Here is an 11,623-nt window from a genome sequence, read left to right on the forward strand (position 1 = left end):
ATATATATATATATATATATATATATATATATATATATATATATATATATAAAAGAGGATGATGTACAATTTAAAAAGTATAAAAACAATAATTTCAAGAGTTCCATTTTTTAATTTGTTTTTTTCAAAGACAGCTTCAATTTTCATTAGGCGAAGCAACACAGCACAGGTCTCATCTAGCAGTGCTTGTCAAGCAACCGGTGTTGCAGGACGGCAGCACATTTAATTTGGAGATGTTGTCGCCATGCGGTTCACGTAATTGTTTCGGATAAGACACTGAACTTGGATCTGATAGTATTTTAGCGGTAGCAGATCGGCGAGATTTAGAGGCCTTTTTCTTTTGGCACTTCGCATGTTCGGATCGGCGGATTGATCTGTCGAGACAGAGCAGGTGCGACAGGAACATCAAGCAAGAGGGTTATTAGAGCATCTCTAACTGTGTCTAAAATTAATGATCTATCTTTAAGACTGGTTCAGCTCATAAAAAACAGCTTCAACAATATCCTGTTTTACAATTTTTTTATCAAAAAACATATGACACATCTTAAAGTGATTCAAATATACTATATTAATTTCTTATCATTGTTTTATACTCATTTTCAATATTTTATTCTCTAATAATAATACATGATTTAGAGCTTAACTGTTGAAGTCCAATTTATTTTTAATGTTCTAAACGTATTAAATGGTGTAGTATTTAATTTGCATTATACTACTTTGAGACACTTTGTTGGTAGAAAGCCTTCACTCCAGAAACATATGAAAAATTCTTCAACTATAGTTACATGATGAAATAGACACGAGATAACATTTGAAGCATGATAACGGGTGTCCGTGCCACGTTCTGATGTATTATTACTCAATACTCAAGCGCCGCCGGGCTATGCAAAGTTGACTGGGCTAGGATATCAATGTACGACATCTAAGAGTGGTGATGGAATCTAAATATTTCTTCACAAAAGGTTAGGACCTCTTAAATAATTTTAGTTCAAAAGTAAATAGGAATGGAGCTCAATCATAATCTTTTAAATTTTATAGTGTAAAATCTAGATCTCATATTCTCACTACCACCCCTACCTACATCCCAATGGGTCAGTGCGCAATTCAATAATGCATCTCAGATAAGAAAATTCAGAATAACATAAAGCAAGGAGATGTACCCTTAAAAATAGCTTAATCAACCTATACGAAACGAGCAAAAAGAAACTGTCCTGATACTGGTAGTAGCAGCTACAAACCGCGTGCTTCATTTTATTCACCATTTGGAGCAGAAGCTTATGAATCCAAGTCTACAATGTTACATTACATCGCAGCAGCCACAGTCGTTCAATCATACGTCCAGTTTCTCAGCTCAGTAGCTAAACAATCACAATCCTTGCCATCTTATAGCCTAGTAAACCTCGACGTGCCACTGCTTGTTCTTTTTCAGCTGTGACAGCTTCTGGTCCCAGCTCTCGCCTCTTTGCTCAGCCACCTTCTTGAGCGTGTCCTGGATCCCCGGCATCATCCCCTTCAAACCACAGAAGTAGATGTGCGCACCGCCATCTAGCAGTCTGAAGATTTCGTCGCTGTACTCCTCGATCTTGTCCTGCACGTACATCTTCCCGCCGCTCTTGTTCTTCTGCTCCCTGCTTAGCGCTTTGTCGTACCTGGCAACGCGTCACCAACACTTGGTTCAGCTCAACAATGTCTGCTAAGCTTTACTTCACTTAGACATTGCATAACAAGTGGCTAACATGATCAAGAGAACAGAGCACTAGACTAGCTCTCTCAGCTATATGCCTATATCACTAGGATTGAATGAAAAAAAAACATGTTAAAGCATGATGAATTCACAAAACCTGAAATTGTCTGGATACTGCTGAAGGTAGTTTGTGAACTCTTCGTCATAGAGAAGGCTGTCAGAGTTCGCAACACCAAGGAAGAGCCAAGCCAGACCACCAAATTTGAAAGTTGGGACATCTTCCATGAACATGCGACGTAGGTAGCCACGGTAGGGAGCAACACCGGTCCCCGTGGCAATCATGATATGAGTGGCATTTGGATCATCCTCAGGAAGAAGCATTATTTTGCCCGAGGGGCCTGCCAAAAGGGAAAAACAGTTACGAGTGCTTGAAGAAGGATAGCCACTATATAACAGAAGGGAGCATATCTAGTGCACATATTGAATCACGTCCACCCATCTCAGATCCAAGAAAGGGGGCTCTTTGAAAAAAAAAAGGGTGGAGATGGTGGTGGTGTTCTATGCAAAATATACAAGACAGGAATGGAGGTGTGGGAGGACGTTGGATCCATTGTTTTAAAGGCGTCGCCTAGGCGTCCAGACGCCCGAAAGATCCAAGGCGTCCCCGTCGCCTAGGTAAGAATCAGCAAGAGGGCATAGGGCAGAGGGGAAGGGGCGGCGCCGTTTCAGGGCGGCAGCGCCGAATCGGGAGCGGCGGAGGCCAAATCCAGGGCAGTGGAGGCTGAATCGGGGGCGGCGACATCCAAATTGTTGGCGGCAGCGTCCGAATCGTCGGCTGCGGCGGTGAATCTGAGACGGCATCGGCTCAATCGAGGGTGGCAGCAGCTGGATGGTGGGGGAGAGAGGCAACCTAGGGTTGCCAGAGGAAGAACTATATGGGCTGGCTGGTGGGCTGGGCCTCCTATCCCTTCCTTTTTTTCTTTTCCTTTTTTTCTTTTTCTTCCTCCTCCATGGGGTTGTTTTGCTGATTCTCAGGTTGATAAGGCGTCGCCTTCCTCGCCCTAGGCGTCGCCTAGGTGTCTAGACGGTGGTCCAGTGCCTTATCTCGTCTTGCCGCCTTAAGAACCATGGTTGGATCTAAAATGCATGACCACGATTCAATATGTGTACCATGCGCACACCAAATGGTCATGTGCATCAAACGTTCATGTGTGCCTGATATGTTCTCATAACAGAACTACAGAAGGCAAAATAAAAGATGATCAAGCTAAATATCCCCTCTACATGTGACCGTATTGAACATGTTTTAACAACAAATTGTACGACTCATGCGAACAACAACAACAACAACAAAGGCCTTTAAGTCAGTCGGTTGGGGTAGGCTAGAGTTGATGAACCACCAAGAAAAAAACAAGAGTACATAAGGCATTAATAGAGGAAAAAATATAATCAAAAGAAAATGGTTTTATAATCAACAAGAATACAAAAATTATAGTAAAAAAGAATGGTATTAAGACAAAACCTGAACTCAAACAGAAACATCAAGAAGAAAACATGCCATAAAGAGGGAAAAGACGTCAGTTCAGTGCATACTATTCTGTTAACTCCTTACCCTGGTAAGGACACCATGTAAGATGGACCACGTTTTGAATGTCCGCTTTGGATGATAGAAGTAGAACAAGGCTTTTTGTTAGTTCAACCGATGTTAGTGCCTTCTGCAAATTTGAGACGGCTAAAAAAACTCTGAGAATGGAACACCAAACACAGCACCCCTGAAACTACTGTAGTCACCACTCACCACAATTTTACATCCTATAGGTAATCAATTAATAGCAGTCTGCCTAACTGTTGTTCTCGAGAATATACAATATCCTTTATATGTGGCACATACATGTCACCCACCTCAAAGCTAGTAAACATTCAGTTTCATCATATATGATGGAGAGTTGGAGATAATGGACAACCCAGATGAGCAATGAACAACCAGAGTCAGCTACCATGGCAGGACACCAGGCCAACATTTTTGTCAATCACCGATCAGATTTGCATATCTTCATGGTCCCAAAATCTAAGACAGTAATTCACAAAAACCCATATGCAAAAGTTTCAAAAGACTAGAAATGATTAGGATGCAAATGTGATGCGCAGTCAAAACTCAGAAGATTCTGCTACACATATTTTTTAAATGGAATGGAGTGAATCAGACACCAAGAAATTTGGTATTCACAAAGACCTAACCAAGCTTCTCGGCACAACTTAAAGAAAGCTGCACCAGGAGTACCAATGCAAAGGCCTCATCATAAGTACCTGTCACATTTCATCATTTTCATCTCCATTCCACATGTACGATTACTACAGCAAATTAAACCGCTGGTGTTTTAAATGCAGAAAAACAGGAGGAACAAGAGTTGCACCTTGATTAATGCTGAAGAAATAATTGTGATGTAGAATAAAATGTTGAAAGGCCTATTGTGCAGTTAGAGGCTATAATTTAGTGTTGGAATACAAATAACAATGTCTTTTACATGTCATTTGAGATCAGTTCCGTACCTGTGATCTGAACTTTGTCCCCTGGTTTTGAGCCACACAGGAAGTTACTGCAGACACCTCTCTTTGAGGGGTCTTCCTCTCCAGTTTCAGGATCATAATAAACAGCACGGCGAACACATAAGCTTGCTGTCTTTCCATCAAAAGAATCACCATACCTAGTAGAAGCAATTGAATAGAGCCTAACAGTATTGGGAGATCCAGGTTTTTTTGGATTCTCTCCCTGACAACAAATTATATGTTAGTCTGTGAAAAAACACGTTATTAGATACAGTAAAAGCAGGTGCAGATAAAAAAAAGTAAAAAATGAACCGAAAATACAGCAGGGGAGCCCCCCACTGTAAATTTTTATTAAAATAAAGAGAAGCTCGACAATGTTCGAGAAACAGTAGAGAGAAAAACTGTACAAGAGCAGAAATAAGGAAGGAGGTTCAAGGTGGACCAGAGAGCTAGGACAGCCCGAGGGGGTAGAAAGTCAATAACACTAGACTAGTACTGCTAAAAGGGATAAGAAAATAGATCTTCTAAAGTCACAGTCTAAGAAAGCCTGCTAGCTAGTCTTCTCTGCACAAAAAAGGTGTTAACTAATCTTCTCTGCGCAAAATCACCTACATGTTTTTATATGCTTTGCTAACAGCAACCAAGCTAGAATTTCCCAGAAATTTTTGACAAGGGCCTACCTTACAAGCCATAGTTAGGTTTTAACACTGTTTGTCACACCATCAACACTCACAGAATTGGAAATACTGGATACACTGCTGTATACAGACAAATTTCTGACGAGATTTAACCATAAATATCAATAGCATATATATATATATATATATATATATATATATATATATATATATATATATATATATATATATCTGACAATACTATCTTATTTAGAGCAGAAGTGATCAATAAAGGGTCATATAGCAATAAGAAGCATACAAATTGCAGACTATGAAGTGTCCAGTGCAAACTTGCCAGAGATGAAAGGACGAAAAAGTATAAATTCATTATCATTACGCTTGGCAGGACTAGGCAGGAGATGCTTACAGGAGGAATGACGCCGTAACTCTGTCCTTCCCAGTACGGAACATTGCCGCCATGATCAATGACAACGTGGCATGTTTCGCCAGGAGCTCTGGGTCCTACAAGCCTCTCGACAGAGACGATCGTGGCCGTGTAAGGCTCCTTTGGTTTGTACAGGTGGAGCGGTGGCTCCTTTGCCTTCTCCAACTCGATGGGCACGACAGCAACCTTGCTTCTGCTTGCTTGTTGAACAGACATGCAGAGTACCTTGTTCAGACGCCGTGGTTGCTGGGTCCTGTTTTTCCACGCTAATGCCATCCCGATGCATGGTTTGGTCCGAAAGTTTAGAGTGCTGTTACCCTGAGTAGTACAAGTGGGTCATGTAAGACGTCAGCTAGGGACATATAAATGCAGGAATGTTGCAATGCTACATGTGTGCCACTAATAAATATTATACATCCCTAAAATGTTCTAGTCGTAAGAAGGATGATAATGGATCACGGTCCAAACATTTCTTCACAATTCATTTGAGCCCTTAATTAATATTAGTTCAAAAATGAATAAAAATAGAGTTCGATACTAATCCGATCCGATCCTTAAATTTTATAGTATAAAATGTAGAGCCCATTACCACCCCTAACCGTAAATATGCTACTGGTATGCTTGTGTGGAGGATAATTCAGCACGAATCCGCTGCTCCATCCATAAGTAGCAGTGGCTGAAAAGAGCAAATATCCGAACTAGCACAGTCACAGACTCTTTAGCAGCTAATGAGCTACTGACCAGCTGACAGTATCGTTGGCAAATCTGACCAACTCAAGTGAATTACATTACGATGTCTCTAGCAACGAAATAAGACCATCAGTGGCAAGCATTTCGCTTCAGATACCATCGGTGTATCACTACTTTTCATCAGAAATATAGGAGGAGGAGGAGGAGAAAACCGTCCAGGCGAATAATGTTCTACAGTGACAACAATACAGACCGAGCCACGAGACTCCCCAAACGAAGGGGGCCAAGCTCTGGTGTGAGTACGCCACGCACCTTGAGCGCCGCGCCCTTGGCGAGAGAGTCCGAGCCGACGGGCACCGAGGCTGCGGCGGCCACCTGCACACGGAACGGGAGCGAGCGAGACGTAAGCTGAGTGCACGCGGAAAAAAGAGGAGCCCGGCATCGCGCGCGCGGGGTGGCCGTCCGTACCTGAGATCCGAGCGCGGGGGGAGCCATGGCCGACCCACCCAGCGAGCGAGCCGCGTGGGAGGTTGAGGGTTTTGACCTGCGGGAGGGAACTGAACGGAACGGAACGGAACTTTGGGGGAGGAGTAGGAGAGGGACGGGCTGCTTTGTCCGCTTGGAGAGAAGAGAACACTGGAGAAGGCAGGGGCTGGCTGCTTCCTTTGTCCTGAGCCGAGTCCTGCCAGTGACAGCCGGATCTGTGGCGCATTGCTGACTTTTGCGGGACTGCTACTCACATTTATCTGTAGACTATGGACTATGGGTATGTTTGTTGTATGTTTAAGATGTTAAAAATTGTCATATATTTTCTGCCACATTTATTTAAAGTTAGGCGCTTAAATTTTACGCCACACTTTAGACATGTCTAAGAAAATATTGTCACATTTTATGAGTCATTAACGAGCAAGGTCTACATAAAAGTAGAAAAATCTTACCACAACTATGTCTACAAACTAAATATGTATCTAACTCAATTAAACATGTCTAATCTTATGTTTGACAAATTATATTAAATTAGACAGCAAACCAAACATTATATTGTAAACCCTAAACTACATCCTATAAACAGTATGTTTATATCCGACAGTATCCGTGTTTCTTATTTTAAACTCTATTATATAAATAGTATTAATTTACAGTACAACGTTTTATACGACTCAATATAGTATCCGTTGACCATAGCCTTAGCTTTAGGAGTGATCTTATTAGGCCGGTTCAGATAACACATTATTTTTTCCTTTCGATATACACTCCTAAATGAAGCCAGTTATCAACGATCTCTGTTTCGGGCAAGCAAGGGACTGCACACGCAGTAGTTTGTTCTATGGTCTTCACCATGTGTGCTCGGCGTCTTCCGCTAGGTCTCAGGAAACACGTGCGAGAAAGAATAGAATGGCCGCGCCGCGTTCCAAGAGGCTGCATCAGAATGTCAAAACCCCGTGGTCACGCACGCGCCACGAACGAGGAATTTAGCAGTGCTGCCACCAGGAATCCAGAGGGGGAGCCCTTTTTTTTTTCTCAGCCTGCTTGCAATTGCAACACCAACCACTGAGGAGAGGAGAGAACGTTTGCAGAATAGACCCGGGTCTATCATCGCAACATGCTTGTTCTTGTTTTTACTGGATCCAGAATAGACCCGGTGCTCTCCACTAGTCTAGCTACAAACAGTGGCTGAGGATGGTTTAAAATTAAGGTACGGCGAAGTTGAAAACATATATGACAAATCTTGACAATTAGAAGCAGATATGGTGATAAAGTACTACCTCTATTCCTAAATATTTGACGTACGACGATTCATTTTTGAACTAGAAAACGTCAGAGAGTATAAAATAGCGGATAGAGCATTGCAAATTGCAGTAGGTGCGTTAAGCCTCCTGAATTTACCGAGTAGTGAAATATAAGTAGCAATTATAAAAAAAATAAAGTAGAACTCCACTTCATGAGGGTATTTGCTACTCAAGAGGTGGTGTTTGGTTTACATATTGGTAACGTAATGTGTAATCGATAACGTTAAATTATGTTTGTTTAAGTCTAACCGTAATCGATATCACGCTACAAATGGATATCGCCTTATTTAAATTTGTTACAGCCGGTATCGAGTGTGAACCGTTACCATTACCATTTACGTTACATTTCACGAACCAAACGACATCTTAATTGTATGTGTTACTTGACATCTTATGGCATTTACGTGTTGGTGATAATCTCTGCAGCTCTGCTAGCACGATGGATGACATATACTTGTGCTTGCCCCTAGGTTCTGGCCATAGCTCGGTTAATCTCTGCATGTAACGTAGCTCTGCTTGGACCATTCTCATCTCCAGCACTTGGGATTCGGTCCTTGGAAGCCCATTAGTACTGATGAAAGCCCACATTGTGGCCCAGCTCGAGATATTAACGGTTCATTCTGCATTTATATCTTCTTCCTCACGAACTTGCCTGCTTTATTCCATATACCATATGGCGGACATCGGAGGACAACAGACGAGCGCTTTGCTGGGGGAGGTTGCTCATGGAAAAAATCAAGGTACGACGAGCGCTCGTTCTGAGAGAAACCTGCTGGGCCTGCGTTGGGCTACCAAACTGCGCCTAAAATAAATGGGCTGCCCAGTCCAAACCGTTATTCGGTTGTGATAAAAAAAAATATGAAAAACACATCGACAGGTAACAGCGTACGATACGTACCCTGCGTGAAACGGAGCCAGTGGTCACAGTACGCCGTCGCCGCCCGCCTACGGTATTTGCTAGCGCGCGTACGTACGGTATATATACAAGGTCAGAAGAAGCAGGGCTCGACGACGACGGTCGCTGCCACGTCCAACTCACAGCAAAGGCACGTCCCCGTCCAGAACGGAAGCGTGTGGGGCCGGGCCGTGGCTGATGGCTACCGGCCAGCGTCCTAGTAGCGACCGGCGCCCGCTTGCACTTTGCATTTTGCGCACTGCCCTCCCTTTTCACCTTTCATCTACTCGAGTAGTCGAGTGCTCTCGGTAATGGAAAAGGGATAGTCGACATTGATTAATCATAATCCTCTATCTAGATATATATACGCACGGCTCTCTCTCTTTCTCTGTTGCTTCTAGATTGATGGATATGGTTCCTCTGTGATTCAGCAAATCTCTCTCTCTCTCTCTCTCTCTCTCTCTCTCTTTTATGAAAACCAAGGACTGGACTGGACCACAGGCAAAACCGAAGGGACAAACTTCCTACGCTAGGTCGCTAGCTGCCCATTTCATGCGAGCGTCATCCACCCAGTAGTGCCGCCATTGGCGAAGGGGTGGGGGCGGCGTCCGCCGGCACGTCGCTGCCTGCAGCCGCCCCCTTGCTCTGCTCTGGCTCTGCGCTGCCAAAGTGCATGCTAATCCTAATCCCTTTCGAGCACTCACCGACCCACCAACCACCTCGACAAGCAAAGCAACCGGGTGCCTGCGCCCTCGCTCTCCTCTAATCGCTCGATCAAATCCGAGTCCCGTTGGCATCTTGCGCAACGCTAGCTCCCTCCGGAAACCTCGACTCGAACCAGAACTAGCTAGTGACACAGACACAGTACCTTGGTAGATGGCAGTGCGTCAAACTTCGCTTCCGATGAATGTAACAGCGCACCAACGAACCCACCACCGTCTTGACCTGTGCAGACGAACGAGGAGTTTGCTGCGTCATGGAACAAACAAAACAAAATATTTCCATTTAGTGGCCAACGGCAAGCATCGAAGACATCGGATTTATTCTTTGGAGGATGAGAATGGCGGCTGTATAACTGATGAGGAAGAACTTAAAAACCATATAACAAGGTATTACAAAAACCTCTTTGGGAAGCCTGACATATCATCGACCAAACTTAATGAATCTATTATCCAAGACATTCCTCAAGTCTCGGATGTAGAGAATGAAATTCTAACCGCTGAGTTTACTATAGAGGAAGTTAAAAAGGTGGTATTTAGTATGGAGCATAATAAAGCTCCTGGACCGGATGGCTTTCCAGCAGAGTTTTATCAAGTTTTCTGGGAAGTTATTAAGGATGATCTATTTGCGTTGTTTGTGGACTTTCATCAAAATTCCCTTCCGGTTCACAGTTTAAATTTTGGAGTAATTACTCTAATTCCAAAGAAGGATAACGCAAATAAAATCCAGGATTATAGACTATTTGCTTGCTTAATGTTTCGTTCAAAATCATAACTAAAGTTCTCACAAATAGAATAGGTCTAGTGGCTGACAAAATAGTAAGCCCCTCTCAGACAGCCTTTATGCCCGGTCGGAATATTCTTGAAGGGGTTATTATTCTCCATGAATCAATTCATGAATTACAGAGGAAAAAATTAGATGGAGTTATTCTTAAATTAGACTTTGAGAAGGCCTATGATAAAGTCAAATGGGAGTTTCTCCGGCAAGCGTTGCGTATGAAGGGTTTCTCCCCTTCCTGGTGTGCTTGGATCCATACAATAGTCTCAGGAGGCCATGTTAGAGTTAAAGTGAACGATGGACGAGGTCCATTTTTCAGTACTTTCAAGGGCCTTCGTCAAGGGGACCCTTTATCGCCAATATTATTCAATATTGTTGTAGATATGTTAGCAATTCTATTTGCAAGAGCGAAAGAGGTGAATCTGTTCAAAGGAATTGTCCCGCATTTGATTCCGGAGGGCTTGTCTATCCTTCAGTATGCTGATGATACGGTGGTTTTCCTAGACCATAATCTGGGGCATGCTCGGAACGTCAAACTTCTTTTGACACTTTTTGAGCAAATGTCAGGACTAAAAATAAATTTTCATAAAAGTGAGTTATTCTGTTATGGGTTGGCGAAGGAATATGAAGTGCAATACTCTCACTTATTCGGGTGTGGAATTGGGACAATGCCTTTCAAATATCTCGGGATTCCTATGACTCATAGAAGATTGAGAAATAGTGACTGGCAAGGTGTGATTGACCGGTTTGAAAGGAGGCTTAGTACTTGGAAGGCCAAACTTCTATCGTCAGGTGGTCGACTGGTCTTACTCAATTATGTGTTGAGTAGTCTTCCTATATTTATGTTGTCTTTCTTCGAGATTCCGACAGGCGTCTTGAAGAAATTGGATGCGATTCGTTCCAGTTTCTTCTGGCAGGGAGGAGGCAGTAAAAGAAAGTATAGGCTTGCTAGATGGAATGTTGTTTGTCAACCCAAAGCGATAGGTGGTTTAGGTGTCTCTAATCTGGCTGTTAAAAACATCAGCTTACTCGGCAAATGGCTCTTCAAATTATTCAATGAGGATGGGATGTGGCAACAATTACTTAAAAATAAATACCTAAGAGTTAAATCCCTTACTCAAATATCTAGAAGACCGGGTGATTCTCATTTCTGGTCAGGTTTAATGAATACTAAGGATCAATTTCTCAGATGGGGGCGCTTCGAAGCGAGGAATGGTCAAACTATCAGATTTTGGAAGGATAAATGGCTAACCAGTCGGCCTCTTTGTGAGCAATTTCCGAATCTATTTAATATAGTGCGGAATAAATCAGCATTAGTGGTAGACGTTTTTTCAGCTACGAATCTTAATTTATCTTTTCGCCGAATAATTAGGGGGATTAAATTGATGGAATGGCACAACATGTTAAACTTGCTATCTAATGTTACTTTGAATCTGTCTAGCGACAAATTTGTTTGGG

The 11,623-nt window shown here is 42.8% G+C and overlaps 1 protein-coding gene across 2 annotated transcripts; it reads right to left on the reverse strand.

The window, feature by feature from the left end:
• Positions 1-1,157: 1,157 nt before the first annotated feature.
• LOC100194249 (uncharacterized) lies at positions 1,158-6,691 on the reverse strand. Of its 2 annotated transcripts, XM_008652732.4 has the most exons (7): positions 6,452-6,691; positions 6,296-6,358; positions 5,276-5,611; positions 4,235-4,454; positions 3,297-3,341; positions 1,842-2,082; positions 1,158-1,649 (listed from the first exon to the last, which is right to left on the reverse strand). In XM_008652732.4, the coding sequence occupies exons 1-7, from the start codon at positions 6,476-6,478 to the stop codon at positions 1,391-1,393; spliced, it is 1,191 nt and encodes a 396-aa protein (XP_008650954.1). In that variant the 5' UTR covers positions 6,479-6,691; the 3' UTR covers positions 1,158-1,390. The 2 variants fall into 2 exon arrangements, with proteins under 2 accessions (XP_008650954.1, NP_001132762.1); NM_001139290.1 differs by lacking the exon at positions 3,297-3,341 and having other exon boundaries at positions 1,226-1,649; positions 6,452-6,599.
• Positions 6,692-11,623: the final 4,932 nt, after the last annotated feature.

Source organism: Zea mays, chromosome 7, assembly GCF_902167145.1.
Source record: "Zea mays cultivar B73 chromosome 7, Zm-B73-REFERENCE-NAM-5.0, whole genome shotgun sequence".
In the NCBI taxonomy this organism is placed as follows: Eukaryota; Viridiplantae; Streptophyta; class Magnoliopsida; order Poales; family Poaceae; genus Zea; species Zea mays.

Excerpts from the sequence above, each read along its gene's own strand:
- LOC100194249 (XM_008652732.4), bottom strand. The coding sequence starts at position 6,478 with ATGGCTCCCCCCGCGCTCGGATCTCAG. Across the intron at positions 6,359-6,451 it reads CCCCCGCGCTCGGATCTCAG|GTGGCCGCCGCAGCCTCGGT; the intron begins GTACGGACGGCC and ends TTCCGTGTGCAG. Across the intron at positions 2,083-3,296 it reads TACATGGTGTCCTTACCAGG|GCCCCTCGGGCAAAATAATG; the intron begins GTAAGGAGTTAA and ends CCCTTTTGGCAG.